General features: G+C 40.4%; 1 protein-coding gene across 2 annotated transcripts in view; it reads right to left on the reverse strand.

Annotated features, from left to right (window-relative positions):
- Positions 1-18,023, reverse strand: part of IGF1R (insulin like growth factor 1 receptor) — a 175,405-nt gene that overhangs the window by 24,246 nt on the left and 133,136 nt on the right. The window contains exons 5-14 of one of the 2 annotated variants that reach the window (XM_051628044.1): positions 17,657-17,801; positions 12,729-12,943; positions 10,764-10,890; positions 9,237-9,475; positions 8,596-8,763; positions 8,187-8,391; positions 3,471-3,757; positions 1,988-2,124; positions 1,500-1,659; positions 323-425 (exon numbers count right to left, since the gene is read on the reverse strand). In XM_051628044.1, coding sequence (XP_051484004.1) covers positions 323-425; positions 1,500-1,659; positions 1,988-2,124; positions 3,471-3,757; positions 8,187-8,391; positions 8,596-8,763; positions 9,237-9,475; positions 10,764-10,890; positions 12,729-12,943; positions 17,657-17,801 — 1,786 coding nt within the window. Of the gene's footprint in view, positions 1-322; positions 429-1,499; positions 1,660-1,987; positions 2,125-3,470; positions 3,758-8,186; positions 8,392-8,595; positions 8,764-9,236; positions 9,476-10,763; positions 10,891-12,728; positions 12,944-17,656; positions 17,802-18,023 lie in introns of both variants that reach the window. The other variant, XM_051628043.1, reaches the window with a different exon arrangement.

An 18,023-nucleotide genomic window follows, 5' to 3' on the forward strand; every position in this document is an offset into this window, starting at 1 on the left:
ATATTTCAGTCAAAGCCTCTGATTATACAGACCCAGTGTCTGCCATTACTGTCCCAGTGGGTATATGTTCCTGACAACCCTTCCTCTTCCCTCTCCAACATGACACTGTAATAAAAAGCTTCTTCATATCTCAAGCAGCAGCCACATGCTTGATGGTAACTCTAAACCACCTACTTTACACACCAACAAGACAGAATCTACTTCAGCTTCTCGAGTCCCCTGAATGCCATTTGCCTTTTTAATTTCCAACTTGCTCCATGAGCACAGATTTGAAAATAAACATTCCCCTCCGCAGTTTTAACCACAAGCACATGTAACTCACCTCTTTTTGTTAAAGACATAGATCATTATTAGTAATCCCCCAATGATGAACAGGAAAGCAATAGGGAGCACAATTGCCAAGTGCAGGAAGTTTCCATAGTTAGCTGCTGCAATCAACAAGAAAACAATTGCATCAGGGTTTCTATAAAACCTCCATTAACAAAGAAACATTCAAAACCCACTCAGTATATTTCCATACAGGGAAGAAATCAAAGTACTCATTTTCTTGTCTGATGTGGAAAAATGTACTCAGAAACACTCCCTGACTACAGATGAGTGGAACAAGAAAACAGATAGTGAAAAGCATTAATTTTGTACAGAACAGTGTCTGTCTGCAGTTTATTTTCACAAGTTATGCTGAAGGACTTGCATTCCTTAGTGAGCAACAAGTAATTGTTCACTTGCGTATTCACCTTTTTTTCCACCTTTTTGTTCACCTTGCAATCACTTGTAATATTCAGAAAATGCACACACTGCTCTTGAATTCAATTTCTTCAAGTCCAGCAATTAGAAAACCAAAAAGGAATAAAAGATGGAGTTCCAGTTTTCTGTTCATACATCTGCTCTATAACTAAATACAGAAGTTCTTGAGAGGGTCTCTGTGGACACTACAGTGTTGTTCTTCCCAAATACAAACTACTCCCATTGTCAGGACCAGTATCATCCTTTCACCAGCACTTTATATTTGAAACAGGTCATACCAAAAAAAAAAAAAACAACCAAAAAACCCCTTGATATTTAGAAAAAACTGCCAGCCAAAAATCTAAACAAACAGTTTCTTGTATTATTATGCAATTTAAAGCAAGTTTGCCTTATGGCCACAGGTTTTGTACAATCCAACTCCATGTTTCTACAGCTAACATTCCATTCCCAACAGAGTTGTACATCACAGGAAGTCACAGGAGTGTGTTCTGCACACCCACCACCTGGTTGCACCTCTCATATAAATAGAATGCAAGCAAGAAAAGGACCACACCTCAAAAACACCTCCTAGTCTTCAACACTTGCAAAAAAAAAAAAAAAAAGGAACCAAGTTCTCAAAGAAGCATCAGCAAGTAAGAGCAGTATTCAAAATACAGGCAAGAGGCTAATACACCTAGTTTTATATGTAAAAATCAGGAATTACTGAAAAGACAATAGTCCCCCAGTTTGACACAGCTGACAAACATTCATCTTACATTTGGGCTGCACATAGAAAGAGATGGGCTCAGTCCATGACCCGTTTCCAGCTAACGAAGTGGCCTGAACTCTAGCAGAATAGTTTCCAGGGTTTAGATGAGTTAGTTTAGCTCCTCCAAGTTTCTTGTATTCTTGTCTGGAAACACATTCTCGCTTCTCCTAAAAGAAAAAAGCAATTTACAGTTCATGTTAATATCTTCATGTTCCTTCATTCCTGAGAAAACAATATGGCTGCAGGATAAGCTATTTTTTGGCAGGATAAGCCCCATCTTATCAGGTTTTCTTTGAACACCTTAAGTAGCAATCTGGAATTCAAAACTGTGAAAATAAATGAAACAAAGGAACAGCAAGCTGGTTGGTGCTAGGTGCTTGAAATCACAATCTCTATCTTTGGTCTGCAAAGACCATGTTAAGAAATATCCCATTTCGTGTATAAATTAAGAGTGACAAGCAGTAAGTCTTTAACAGAGAAATGTCAAATCCTCACCTCTCCATGCTGCCCATATTTGATTTCATACATTAATATCAGCCCATTTGGATTTGCAGGCTCCAACCACTTCAGGTAGACAGTATTTTCTTCTTTTGCTTCCCATGCTACCGTTCCTGGAATGTTATCTGCTCCCTCTGTAAAATATTTACAAGTGATGTGAGAACACCACCTATTACTGAAATACAAACTTACACCACAATTGAGGAAAATAAAAGACTCCTACTACTCTTTAGACATCAATAGTATTGCAGTAGGTGCTATTTGAAGATCCAGGGAACAAAATTAGTTGGCCAGGAGGCTGCTGAAGATATTAGCAAGGTCTGAACTGCTGATTGCCAGAAAACCAGTGTGATGCACACAGCTTCACCAGGCATGGGCTCTGTAAACACATGAGATCTGCCCCACTGGCATCCCTTTCCTAAAATATCCAGTCTTAGGAAATCTGTCACAGAGTCTCGTCAGCAATTCAGGAATTGCTTTACTTCTATTTATTCTTGATAATTTTATTTCTGTGTTTTATTCAAAGCTTAACAGGAATATGAAGACCATTTCAGTCAAAGAAAGAAGGCCACTTTTTCAAAATATAGTTGTTAGCTTTAGAAGAAAACAGAATTGTTTAGCCTTTAATTTTCAGAACCATGCACTAAAAATCTGGGAACACTTATTTCCTTTTCCCTGATCTCACAGATTTCCCGATTTCCTTGAAATAAGCAATGCTTTTTCTTTTCTACTGACACAGCTGGATCTGGATTATGAGTCTCTCCTTCCAGAAACAAAACAGAATTGCTGCCACTCTGCATCAAAGATTCCCAGACATCTGCTGGATTCAGAAGTCCTTTGCTGGATGCTTATGAGCTTAAACTAAAATCATCTCTATTATTCTCAGAAGAAGTACAATCTGTAAAAGTCCCAAACATGAGTACAGTGTTCAGTGATTCCTATTTGAAGCACCCTAGATGCTGGTGTGATTGGGCACACAGCACCACAGTGCTCCCCCTGTTCCCAGGCTGGACAAATGCATGGTCATTCTGGGACAGAAGAAACACTTGGTAAACATTCTCACCAGCAAAACTCCTGACATCTGCAAACAATTCAGAGTGAACCCAGTGAAACTAAACATCAGCAGGGAAATGTTTCCCTGTCTCCATTCAGCACAGAGAGAACTGTAGAATAAAACCTTTTAACCCACCATGTCCGTGGGTCTCAACTGTATCACTGGGAAACTGATTCTCTCATCATTATCTCAGTAGTCACTGCACACTCTTCTACCTTTCTCCAAACCACTCAATACACATACACACAAGGGACCAGCCAAGGACATTAAACTACTGCAACCAAGTGTTACATAGTCCGATGTTCTTGCCTACGATTTGTTAACTACACCCCAATGTTTTTCTAACTGCTTTTGGAAGGTTTGTCCTCTGTGAGATTGATCTCTCCCCAGAAAATAAAACAAAGGTTTTTACTTCTGGGAGCATACCTGAAGGCATGGTTCTGGCAAAGACAAAGTTGGAAGCGCTACAACCAAGTGTGTCAGCTTCATGGTTGCAGCTGTGAATATCAATGCGGTAAAGGGTAAAAGGCTGGAGATGGGAGATGACAGTTCTCTCCTTGCCATCCACTTTGGTCTCAAAGAATGGGTATTCCACCTCACTCTCCTCTGAGTCAGAAACATTGGTGAAGTGATCTGTCCCAGTCACGTTCCTGTTTCGAGTGGCCAAAGTGGAATTTGCGATTTGGAACAAGTCTCTCCGCTTCCGATCAGGTCTGTGGAGCAAGCAGACAGAAAACATCTCTTTAGGGAAACACCCCTTCTCCTCCAGCTCTATGCAAAAAAAAAAACTAACAAACCCCAGTAAAATACATAACTCCATTATTAAAAAAGTTAAATAAAGGAAACTGCAAAACAGGACGAAAGCTTTCTCTCCATCTGAACCTGCAGCACATCAGCACATCCTAGGACTCTCTTTTGGTCAGAAACCAATCAAAACTGAAGCTCACACTGTACATCAAGATAAACATGCAAACTTCTGACCTCACACAGTAAGCTGAAGAGCAAAAAGTGCTTCACAAAAATCACTTCACTGCTAGATTTATATTTAATGACAGTAATATTCACACTAAAAATAAAAATCAGATGTTGAAGGCTGAAAAGGTTAGGGGAAGAAATGTTTTGAAGTTTGCTGGATTAGACAAGCTAATCTCTCAGAAGGTTTTACTTTCATTTCAGCTGCAATGAAATCATAGAACTTTGAATGTATTGCACTAAGAAACCTTGGAAAGTAGCTGAAAACCATTAATATTAACCACCACTCTTGCAGTAATTTGTGTATCTCTCCTCTCACCCAAACAAAGGCTCTGCAAAGGAACAATCTTCCTGCATGAGAGAAAACAGCACTAATATTGTGCATAGCAAAGAGTTCATCAAGCAACTTTGCTTTGTCTTACAGGCATCTGGGTGAAATTCATGCAGAGTTAAAAACCTGAGGATTTACAGCAATGCTACTACTAGTGTAAGAAATGGTTATAGTGGATGGGCCTGAGTACGAGTATAAAATTGAAAACACTCTTACAAACATTCATTTGGATGGTATTAGCTAACCAACACATGACTGCTACACATCAGCCTTGTCACTTGGTCTTGTGTCAGATCCAAGGCTGTTCTGCACAGAAGCACAAACTGCAGTGGGCAAGCTGGCTCTTCCAGCACCTGCTCTCCTAGTCTCCAAAGGCTGCAGGACTGCTCACACCTAGAAAGCAATGCACCAGTGGAGTGAAGGAAGAATCTAAGAAGAGCCAGACTACAAAGACAATTTGGGCTTGAATCCTCTCCCACCTGACATCACTTCGCCTGTGCCCACTTAACCCTTGCACTTACAGGGTGCCACCAAGGCTGAAGGTGCAGTCTAACACGCTTCCATCAGAGAGGGAGTTACAAACCAGGCAAATACAGGCTCCCTCAAACACACAACATGAAGAGAGATGACTCAACAGGAGAAGTGAATTCACTGACAAATATACTGTCTTGGTATATTCAGCCACAAAACAGCATGCTGCAGAGAGAGCCAAAATCAGGCTGACTTGGTTTTGAAACCTTCTGGCAGAGGTTGGATGAAATTTTTTTAGGAGTTTGCTACATTTTCCAAAATCCTTTTACTATGTCTTCAGCAGTCATTTTGACACTCTCACTCAGATGCCATGTAAACCACAGCACAGAAATAAACGAAGACAAGGAAAAAAACTTCCTAAGTCACCAAGAAACAGTTTTACACAAATGTTGCAATTTGTCAGTTGGGTATGAGGGAATTTCATAGGAGATGTAAGCACTTGTGCCTCCTATACACTTGGATTTCTGAAAGTCACTAAAGCTATCCACCTTGCTTCAGATGAGTACTCAGTTACTGCTCTAATTCAGTGGAAAGAAGTGATGAACATCTGCACAGATTTTGTGATAAAAGCAGTGAAAATAAAAAGTTTGTTTCCAATCAAGCACACACATGTGCCAGTGCAAGAACCCAAAAACCATGACTTAGTCACTGCTTTCATGGGATGCATGAAGTTTGAACTTTCTGGGTGTCTGGGGTAAAAGTACATTCCTACCTTGCCTTTGGGGGAAAAGATAAAGAGAAAACAACACAAAAGTTCTTGGTGAAAACTAGAGTTGTATCAGGAAAAGATCTGCAGGATAACCACAAGGCAAACATGATAAAAACATCAAGGAATTTCACACTTGCTTTTCTGTCAAGCAGCTTCCTGTCTTTGTGAAAGGCACAAGTCAAAAAACAATCATTCAAGGAAATAAGAAAAAGTCTACAGATAAAACATGAAAACTCATGTATTCTGCTAAATGAGAGGAAGGATGAAAAATTAAGAGGAAAATTAGAAAATAACACTATAAAAATTAAAACAAAATTCTATGAAGAAAAAAGTGTGTGCTGTTTAATACAAAAGCTCACTGTCTCATACTTGATGGCAATTTTAATGTTACTTGTCAGATCCCTTCCACTATACACAGAGCACATCTCATTCTGCTCATCAGAGAACCAAAAATTTGAAGTGTATGTGGTTCTGAGTGTCTCTTCAGGACTAACCACAGTCCCAAGGACTGAAATCTACCTCATCCCTGCAATAATACACATGGAGTCACCTAGAAGCTGCACACAAGATTAGATCAACAGGCTTTTTAAAGAACCTTAAAACTACCCAGCCAAATATTGTCAAGCTGTATTACATGCTGCATCCCTTTCAGAATATCCTGAGACAGGTAGAGCACTGGAAACAAATACTGCTATTTAGACTTGCGTTAACACATAAATAAATTTCTCACTTGGGAAAGAGAAAAAAAAAAACAACCCAGACATCAGCAAGTAACAAACTGCTTAGATTTGTCCCAGGCAGACATCTCACTCACTCAATCTTTAATTTCCCTGACACAGAGTTTCAAGTCGCTTAGCTATGCAGCTACTTCTGAGAATTGTACCTGATCTGCCATTGCTGTTACTAAACACACCCTTATGACAGTAAGGGAAGGAAAAAGGGAACTGGTCACGTTCTCAGGAAATTCCTTGTGAATGGCTCAGTTCATTTTTTACTGCCTGAGTTCAAGGTTCTATCAGTTTCCTTTGGGAAGGGGAGAATACAAGAAAAACTGGGATAATGCATTCAAATTACAAAGCTTTGGTGATATAAAAAGATACCTTTTAACAGCCTTCCAAGAAGTTGAGACCTGACACGTGCCTTTCAAAACTCCTTGCTGTGCTATTTCATAAAGCCCCAAATTAGATTATATCAACAAGATTTTGCATTGCATTCCTGGCCAGTCATGGTGATTGTTCCTCCTCTGTACCTTAACTTTGCTGCTAGTTCTCATAATTAGCAAGGAAACACTGCTCAAGTTCAACCACAAATGCTAAATGTGACTCAAACACAGCTCAGGTACAATACTTAGCACTTCCGAAGAACTATTTAGTTCCTCATTTTTTGGTCAAAGCTAAGATGCTCCACACACATCACAGGCCCAGCCTTAAACAAGCCAATCCAACACATCCCTGAATACAGGTCTAAAAGTCACAATGGAAAGTGATAGAAACCAGTTTTAATGAGCAGCAAAGCCACATCTGGAGAGTTTTCAAGCACAGGACTTCACCATAACTTCACCTGTCAGAGACAACGTTGTAAGAAATCTGACTGCTTATAGACTGTAACGTAACAGACTATACACACTGTGTGCTGGGCCCCAGGATCCAATTACCTAACATAAAAACAGCTTCCATGAGGGATAAATTGGAAACTCAAGGATCAAATCAGCAATTGATCCAGTGGTATCTACTCTATGTTGCAGCATAAAATCGTTACTATGCCACTTATACAATAAGTGGTAGTGTTTATCATGGAGAAGTGGGAATATTTAATACTTCTCTGCAGCACAGACCCAGGAAACAAATATGCCCTTTGAAATCAGTGAGGAAGGAAGACCAGTTTCAACTCTTCGAAGTGACTATGCCCTCAATTTCAAAGGCAAAGAAATCTTCAGATTAGGAACTCAAGCACTTAAATTACTATTTAGAGGAAGATCACATCTGAAACCCTTTGTCTGCCACACACTGCTCATCTCTGAAACCCTTACAGACAAAAAGCTCCTCAAGTGACTCTTGACTCTGAAAAAAGGCATCACTAAAACCCTTGAACAATACAGGTAAGAACTCTTCCTATTAGCTAAAATTGAGAGAAACAGAGAAATTTGTAAGAGAAACTGCAAAGTAAGGCTGCAGATTTCCTCACAAAAGGGAAGACAACATTTATCTGTTTCAGGTGTTATCTAGAATCACAGAATGTTTAAGGTTGGAAGGGACCTTAAAGATCATTAGGTTCCAACCTCCCTGACAAGCAGGGACACCTCCCACTAGGCCAGGCTGCACAAGCCTCATCCAACCTGGCCTTGAACACCTCCATTGACAACCTCCCCAGGTAACCTATTCCAGCACCTTACTACACTCATGGTGAAGAATTTCTTCCTGATGTATAACCTAAATCTACCCTCTTTCAGTTTAAAAACATTACCTGTTGTCCTATCACTACCACCTCTTATGAAACATCTACATATGCTTTAATGTCCAGGAAGCCTAAGCTCTAGAAAAAGTTTAAAAATTACATTATTAGGCCCATTTGCAGAGATAAACTGTCCAAAATCCATTACCTGGGGACAAAGATAGAGTTGTGAAGGAAGTTCTCAAAGACTTTCCGGTACTCTGCTTCCTCCTTCTCAGCTTGCTTTTCTGCCTCTGTCTTGGGACAAGCACAGCAAGGTCCTTTTTCACCTCCACAGACCTCTGGCTTGGTGGGTTCAGTAACATCATCTGGATCAATGGTCCCATCAGCGTATCTTCGAATTGGGACTTTATCTTAAAAGAACAGAAGAGAGGTGGCTTGTTTCTTTTCTCTCTATATTATGAATACAGCAACAATCCATGTTTACCCATTCCTTTCTACTTGCTGTTATTCACAAGAGTTGTGAAGCAGGGCACAGGCTTTAGCTCTTGTAAATGAAGGGCTCTGAGAGGTAGGGGTCATGGGCATATCAACACAACCACGTTTCGTTTTCCTACCTTTGGAGCAGTAATTGTGTCTGTAAAGGTAACTGTCCTGAGGTTGCTGCTGCCATCGTACGATGTAGTATGAAAGGTTGCCATTGGGAAGAGAGGGAGGATTCCATTTCACAATCAGTTGGGATGAAGAGTTGGATGCTGAAATAACATCCAAGGGAATGGATGGCACTGTAGAAGAAAAAAAGAATAAAAGGCAGCTATTTAATCTAGAGCATTCTACAATGTCTTTCAATGGAAACTTCCACAGGGAACCCAAATCCACTTCCATTCTGCAAGAAAAAACACCATCCTATTTCAAAGAACTGAATTCCTCCTTATGCCCAACTAACAACTGTTACTAAGGGTTCAACTGCAACCACCTGTAGTCTCAAACTGAATTTCTACCTAAATTTACCTTCACCAAAGGAACCAAGTCTGAAATCCTAACTTCAAAACACTCCCATAGCTCCCAATGAAAATAATGTCTGAAAATGCAGAGTTTTAACTAAAATCTTAGAACTGCATTCATAATTACTGGAACTTTCTAGCATTATGGACATAATACATTCAATTTCTGCATCGGCTACAGAACTTTTATAATATTATACTAAGCACATCTGCAGCATTATCAAGCTCTTACCCCAGAGAGCCCAGGAGCTCACCTGCAGCATTGGTTCGTATATATACAATTTCACTTTTTGCTCCATGGATATGATGGTTTTCCATCATTGTGAGTGTAACAGCCTTGACATAAATGGCATATTGAGTCCAAGGTTTCAACCCCTGTAGTAGAATTCCAGGGTTGTTCTCTTTGTTTGGTGGCAGGTCAACGTCGACCATGTTCCAGCTGTTGGAACCACATGCATCTTGCCCATCATACTCAGTCACATTTTTGAATGGTCTGAAATATTCAAAGAAAAAAACAGTATTAATTAGTTTCTTGTAAAAAATGTCATATATTTCTGGGAGTCCCTCACTTCAATGTTGCTGAGTAAAACAAATAATAAATAGCACAATAAACCAGAATGAAATTTGTATTTGTTTCAAAGGGCTACAAAATTCAGTGTTCAGCTTTAGCTGCAGTTCTCAGGTTCATTCACTAGCAATAAGAAAAAGTTCTCCAGGAGAACACTAAACTTTTAAATCTCTTTTTCCAAAATAGACCATTAATGCTTCAGACATATTTAGACTTCTGCTACGCATGTACGAAACAGAAGCACCTAAAACCAGTTATTGACAGTGGCTGAACTTTTTACCATAAAGAACCTAAACTTCCACGTCTGGCCTTGACCAGTCCAAGAGGTTTTTCCTCCCTTTTTATTTCCACACAACACAAACACGCATCTAGTTATACAGTTCTACTTTTCCTAAGTTGCAACAGTGGTGCAAAAGCATAAAAAGTACTATTCTTGTTATTAATTACTATAGACTCATCAACACCAAGATTATTGCATCATCATACACCATCACAGCAATACTCTTTTCCAAGCTCTGCGGGACATCAACAGTTTGAGCTTATGTGTCTCACAGCCTTGCTCCATGTGTCATTACCAGCATTCTGAACCTCCCTTCCACACATTCAAACTGCTTGGAGGGTTATTGGTGTGCTTATTTGGGTTTCTGACTGTTTGAAATCTGAGACACTACAAGGACATGAAATGGCAGAGACACCTCCCAAGAAATTAGGATCTCTCCAGCAACTGCCCTGCTTCTTCATTATCAAGAGACACTAATGTAGAAATCTACCAAAGCCAGATAATCTAAATAATCCCCAAACCTGAGCAGAAAAATCATCAAGGTGATAGGGCAAAATTTTGATCTGTGATGCTCTCTAGTCAGTACTATGACCAGAGGAGGAAAAGATCTCTGTTAACATGACTTATGAAACACTCCAAATCAGAATTCTGAGAACAGCCAATCCATCCATCTCTCTCTTTATTTTTTATTTTGAAACTTCCTGATAGATTTAGAATCCATTTGCAGGTTTCAATCAAAACAATCCTCTTTGAACAGAAGTGGGACTTGAGGAGGAAATAAGTAAACTGTGTCAGGTACGTAAACTGCCTGAAACAAGAACTACCCAAAGGACTCTGCTGACTAACTTTTCTTACTAGTAAACCAGCAGGCAGAACAGAATTGTCTGCTATCTCTTGGACTGCCCTGATTAGTCTCTGACAACATCTACTTACGCTTCTTTATAGTAAACAGTGAAGCTAATGAGATCTCTGTAATCTGGAGGCCGATACCGTTCCCATGTTAGTTTAATGCGATTCTTGAGTGTCGTGTTGGAAACAAAACGCAGAATGTGGCTTTCACCTGCAACACAAAAAAGACAAGACATGACAGAGTTAGCATCACATCACCTGTTAGTTTTTGCTGTTTATTAGGTATCAGTTTTAGCTAATTAACCTTCTCAGTAGTGCTCATGATACCACAGTACACCAACAGCCTTTGGCTCTGGAGAGCCTGCTATTTCATTCTTCTCCCTTTGAGTGCTCAAGGGTAAGCATTGACTTTGACAATCATTTAAGACTTATTTTTTCTGAAGCAGATTCTCTTTTAATGCATCATCAGAAAGATCTTGGAAACTAGTTCAGACACTCTTTGAGCAAGGAATGGAAGTCCTGTTTATTCACAGGACTGGTTGAGAAGCAGTACATTCATCACCCAAACCCACTGCACGTGCAGAGCAGTAACTGGCCTTTCTGTTCTCACTTTCCAGGACAACTTTCAACAACTACAGCTTGTTTTTCTGGGGGACAACATGGAAAGGACAAGAGAATTTATATACCTATTCAAAAGAGGCTGAACCAAGAACTCCAAAACTCAGTTCATATACAGCACAACCATTTGATGGCAGCAGCTTCCAGCTACTCTTCTGAACAGAGCTGGATGGGAGCCGGCAGCTTTGAAATGAATGGCTTCTAGTACCAACTCACTGAGCTTTCCAACCCAAAACAGAATAGCATTTTAGAAACTTATTCTTGGATGAAGAAATTGTGTTCTGAGTGTCAACTGTGAGTTTGTTTCTTATGTTCCACAGAAGTCTCTGAAAATAACGGGGTTTTCACCCTCATGTACACTGGCACTATTGGTGCTATCTTTTCAAAGCCAGTTCAGCTTTTGTGGATTCTTTCCCCCTTCTCAGAGTCAGAAAGCTTTCTGTAATGTTTTTTTTTTCAAAAAACAGGCAGTGGCTGGCACTAGCCTCAGTGGTAGTAAGGACTGGCTGTGTGTCTGTAACTCCTCCAGGACTGCAAGCCTTTGCTCTGTTGAATGTGCAAAGAATGGGGTGTGCTTACAACAAGGATCTATGCCATCTGCATTTATGCATCAGGCCTAAAGAGACATTCAGCAGAGTATGGGTCCTAGTTCTGTAAACACCATCCAGAACAAGGGGACTTGACTTCTACACAGGATCTGTTTTAATTTACTCAGCACCAAGCATACCACAAATAAACTGAAGAAAAATGCAACGTCCGTTCTAAGAGTTGGAGATCAAATTTATAAGCATTCTGTCATTTTAATTCCTAGATGATCCATTGCTTTCAGGTGTGTTGGTTACACCTGGTGGCCTCTTGTGAAGACCACTGAAGCCAAAAGAGGACTTCAAAAACTTTGACCACTGCAGAATTCAAATTTATATGCAGAGACATTGAAGTTCAGAAATGCTGTAGAACACTAAAAAGTGTTCTGAAATCACAAGCAAGTAATTGGAAAAAAAAAAAGCACAGAAAATTGAGTTTACAACCACCATTTCTAACAAGGTAGAACATTTGGCAGGAGCTGAAAAGACCACTTGAACATAATAGAAACAGTCTGTTTGGTGTCTGTGGACACCAAAAACTAATGGTTTATTGCTGTATTCAGCAGCCACCTCAGAAAAAAGAAAGAGCAGGTATCTGAGAGAGAATAATACTTAAAATGGTGTAGAAGGAAACAGAGAAACTGCTCCTCACTGGATATAGGAAAACACTAGACTTTATTTCTCATTTCCCAGGTTTGTTCCTATTGTTATCGAATGCTGCTGCCACAAAAAAAGGCTATTTGGAAAGCAGCTCCTCACAAGCTGTCTTCATCAAATAGTTTTTACAGGTGAGATATTGACTATGTAAGTATATAGCCTTGAGATTTTTGCTTGTTTGTTTACTTACAGGAGGCTCGCTCCCCATTGTTCCTTGGATTTATATCTCCTTTGCTCTGTCGGCCCTTGGTTCCTGAAACTTCCTCCATACGGTAAATCTCAGAAACACACAGTTTAGGATTAAAGGCAAAGTACATTTTCCCCTCCTTGATTGTCAAGTTATGATGGTTCCAGTCCCACAGCTGCTGAAGATTGTGGTTGTCAAGCACGTAGAAGGAATAATTCCTAGAAGGAAAAATATTAGTTTGAATTCATAGCCAATTCCAACCAAGAATACCTTAATATAAGCAAACTTAAAACACCATGTTTCCTCTTATTACTTTAAATTGCTGTTCAGCAGAGTAAAGGAATTTCTCCTCTCCCATGGAGGAAGTTTTCCCGGAATGCTCACTTTGGTCAGAGGGCAGGGAAACGACTATGACACACATCATGTAAAACCCACTCCAACTTGAGTTTCAGGAAGTGTATAGAAGCTGCTATGAGGAATATGGATGTCCTCTGAACAGCAGGTCTCTACACCGGATTTTCCATTTTGTAGCAAATGGGAAGCAACAATCTTGCAGACCTTATGAGAGGAAAACCATGGTGCAGTTCTGACAACAGAATACAACGGTGAACACAACTGTCTTTCTTCTGCAGCAGTAAGAGTTGCAAAATGAGGTTTCCTTGCCCCTCTGTCTTAGTTTACCTCTTGGCCCAATGAAGATTTCTCACATTGTGCCAAGTACAGTTGGGCCTGTATGTCACAACCTGACAGTAAACAACTGCACTGACTGCACAGCACCCACACTTCAAAGCACAGATCTAACAATACACGCAGCATGTCCTGTCCCTATTCCCTAAGCACAGCAGCAGAATAACATTAGCATCCTTCATTTCCACAGACACTAAATGCAAATTCATGTGTGTAAAGCCTATTGTGTATGAAGAAGATATTCTGGGTACCACCCAGTCTTGCTGAATTGGGAAAAAAAACAACAGGTGCAGCAAAAGCAAGATTATAGGCTCTGCATGAGAAGCAAGGCAACACCTGCAAAGAGACATTTTGGGACAGTAAGGACAGGAATGCACAATTGGGAAATGAGTTAAAGGTCTGTGTAGCTGATGAACCTAAATCAAACCAAGCCATTTATTTTATTTTTCTGTGGGAAGTCCCACCAGCATGAACTACATTAACATAAAATCCAGCATCAGCACAATGAAGCCTTGTAACTTCTGCAAGTAATTTTGCACTGGTAAGCCCACCTCAGTGTAGTCAAACTAGGCTTTCTACACATCCTTTTAACCACAGGGTTCCTGGAGAATCACATAACAGACAAACCACGGGGCTTTTAAAGAAGCTGACATACTGCTCACTCACTGTTTCCTTCAGCTACTTCACTTGAAATTTAGCATTAATTCCTTCCTCATCCAAACTGAAGTAAAAACTACATTCTGGTTGCAATCTGTGCAGACCACAGTTGCAGATCCTTGTAAAATACCAAAATGCTGAGTGTTTTTTCAGAAAAATGTGAAAGACAAGCAATTTATCTTATTTCCAATTATCCCCTAATTATCCAGGACCTGACTGCTAATGAATTCAACATACCTGGTACCACTTCAAACAGATGGTGAGAAGAACGTGCTCAGCTGACAAGGGAGCAAATACATGTTTGTGCCTTAAATGCATCTTGCCAAGAGAGACCAAGGATGCTAAACTGCACGTGGCATTTGACAAGACCAAAAACTGCACTTATTTGAGACACCTATTACTCTGTTACAGGTGACTGAATTCCCTGCAACTCCCTGTGAACAGCTGAAAAGATGACACTTTGTGATTAAGTGATGGCAACTAAGCTTTTTCAGGAAAGACCCAAAAAGCTGAACTCGGACTGAACACAATAAACAGAGGTGTGGCTCCACAACTGTAGAAACCATTTTCAATACTTAATAACAGTCTAGCTTGTCTCCTGCTCCCAACTGCGGCAATTACGCTTTGCACACTAGAGATAATTCTTGTATTAAAGCAATATGGCTAAGATTTCAAGAGTGCAGATGAGGCAAATCAAGCACACACTTGGTGCTTTACACCACACAGCAACTGGGCCAGAGCTGGGAATTACTGCTCCTCATACACTAAAGCCATCTGCACAAGTGTAGGCAAGGCAAGCCATTCCTCAGGGCTCATATATACACTGAAAGTAAAAATTATTGGAAATTATTCTAGCACCATTCAAAGCACCAGGGAAACCAGATTTGGAGGGCTACACAGTTCTCAGGCACAGGAAAGGTACAGTGCTGCATGGCTTGAAAGGTGGAACAGAGGGTAACCAGAGTGCACTTAGGGCTTATATTATAAATAAAGTTATAAATAAAGATGGTATCAGACTTTGACTCTAACAGCTGTGGAAAAAATCAGGATGCAAGGAAGATAGCATGGAAAGAATAAAAGATTCCCCGTAGGAAAACAAAGTACTGCCAATCAAACCCTGGAGACAGTAACTAAGGTATGACTGGAGATTATAGCCTGAAGGACAGGCTAAACCTCTGAACAGGAGTAGGAGGCACATCTGGTCCCAGGCTTGCCATAAAAAGCCTCAAGGCAACCTGCATAACCCATGCTCACCCACAGAACAGAATTCCCAAAGCTACTGATGCCTCTACTTCAAAATGCTGTTGAAAACAGGTGGAGATTGTTTTGCTTTATGGAGTCTGTCCCCAGTTTGCTGCAGAAGCTGAAACATCAGCAGCCAGCTGGTGCCACAACAGCATCTATTCCTCAGTCACTATCTCCTCACTTGCTCCTGAAAGCCACAAATCACTCGTTTTCCAGGTACCTGACATGGAGACCCTTTGAGAAGTGCTGCCCACTTGCCATCCATCAGCACAGCAGCTGCAGTCGATGGCAGCAATGAACACACAGCACCCTGGCAGAGGACAGAAGGACCTGGCAGAGTGAATGCCAGACTAGGAACCAAAATCCTGCAGCAGCCACTGAGCAGCAGCACACCTCCACTTCAGCTTCCCTATTTGCAAAGAGAATTTTTTTTCTTGCCATGGGAGCACATTCACTACAGAGATGATGTTTAAAAGCAGCAATGAATATCTGAAAAAAAAATGTAAATTCCCTCTACAGTTTCCATTTTCTGTGCTAAGCAAGGCAGGCACCAGCATCTGAACAAGGAAGAAAGAAATACTGAAGTACTGTTTTGTTAGCCCAGTTCAATTAAAAAAGGGACAGTGGTGGTGGAGTCAGTCATGTAATGAACAACTATCAGAAAGGATCTCAAGTTAACCTCCCCCCCAGCCCCTGAGGGAATGCTGGCATACTCAGCTATTCTTCCAGCAGTCCACTATTTCCCAGGTTAAGACCCCACTCCCTGCTGTTCTTAACTCTGCCAAAGTAATTGTTCAAGCTCAGTTCTTCCTTGCCAGGTGTCTACTTCCATCTAAGTATTTTTGGAAATGTTATGCAGACTGTGGTAACACCTAAATGATGCTAGGTGTTTTCCAAGCAAAGAGATTGCCCCCAACTCGAAGTATGTAACTGCAGTAACTTCCTAGCATGGGTGAATTTTATCTCAAGTAGCTCTTTACTACAGACCTGTTTTACCTCCCAGTCAGTCTCATTTTCCTCTTCAAAGCTGCACCCACTTACTATTCTACTTGGGAATCTGATTTAAAAACCTGCTGTTTCCCTTCATATCAGTTCTCCTTGCTGACATACAAGGTACCATGAACATAATTACTTCTTGAAACACAAAGCTAAACTCCAATTTAAAGAGAGCAAGGGAGAGATGGGGAGAGAAGACAAATTGATAACTGGAGTATCTATGAGAGCACATCCCATCCTAAGTGGGCTGAATGAGCCACATGCTCAGTCAAATGACAAGCCCCTAGGATTTGCAAATAGAAACCAGTTTTTGTGTAGAGCTAGGAGTCTTACTGAAAACGACACAGTGCTTTTCAAGGACAGGATGAAGAGCTGCCCTGAAACTTGCTCTGTCAGATGGTGGAATGTTAAGAATTTAAGGCTGGCCAAAGACTAGCCTGAAAGATAGAGGGACATTGTGGAGAGTCCCTCATGTTGTAACTTTATCCTGTCTGGGCAGATAAGTCAGACACATGTAACCTTTCCCATGACCCTCCCACCACGTTTTCTTATATGGATTTCCCAAATTTATAGATCTCTCTAGGAAGACTTCTCCCAGAGAACACTGCTTTAAACTTGGGATGGCTATTCGTCTCAGGAAGAGAAAGAGCAAGGCAGTTTGCTGAAGCACCTCACCCCACCTCAGCACTCCTAAGTTCTGCAGAGATAAAAGATACTGTCTTGACTATCCTTACCACCATAGGAAAAGAGGAGTTGTGTGTAACAGAAAGTACTGCACGTTGTGTAGTTACAGAAGCAAAATAACCCATGGCAAACATTTATTTTTGAGGACCAGTCTTGTTCCTGCTCAATAGAAAATTAATTTTAGCATTTCAAGGAATTGCAAACGATTGCAACTTGCAACCTATTTCAAACCAGCTGGGTCACTCCCTGGTTATCAAAAGTTCAAGTTTCCCTTCAGCTGCCATTCTCCATAAAACTCTGCTAAAAGCCAACAGAAAAGAAAGGCAAGGAAATCCGGCTGGTTTTGAAGATGCCCTTTTCTCAAATAGAGCAAAAAGCACAAACAAAGACACTTTATCAATGTGAATAGCCTCCCTAAAAAACCTAAAGTGAAAAGCAACGAAGTTATCATTAAAATACTTTTAATACACTCAGTTTAATATGCTGATTTAGCGAGTAATTCAAACGAGCGATAACTGTGCAACGGAGTTCATGAGGAGGAAAGTGCTGCGTATTAGTGGAAGAAAAGATTCTATAAACGGTACATGAACGTTTGTTAGGAGACTTACTCTCTGCAGCCTTCTATAAAGTGAAATTGCATCTACAAATATCTCAACACTTACCCATCCACCTGTTCCTCTCCCAGAATATACCGCAGGTTCTTCAAGAAAGACAGGGAGACCAAGGCATGGGAATGGCGAATCTTCACGTACCCTGTTACTGTCTCAATCAGACCCATAAAATTCTCCAGTTCTGAGGCAATGTTATCTACAGTAAGGAAAATATTATTTTGTCATTTTAGAATTCACAGCTTTAACTGCAATTTTGCTTAATGCAGTATTAGCTTGATGAAAGAAAATGTTTGTATTTGTTGCTTTTGAAAATGAGAGACACTGATATTCCTCCTCCAGTAACAGTGGCCTGTGTGGAGAGATGGTTGAAGGGCAAAATAAAGCCATAGAGCAACACTGGAAAACCAGTCTTGCTTTT

This window comes from Apus apus, chromosome 10 (assembly GCF_020740795.1).
Source record: "Apus apus isolate bApuApu2 chromosome 10, bApuApu2.pri.cur, whole genome shotgun sequence".
Taxonomy (NCBI): Eukaryota; Metazoa; Chordata; class Aves; order Apodiformes; family Apodidae; genus Apus; species Apus apus.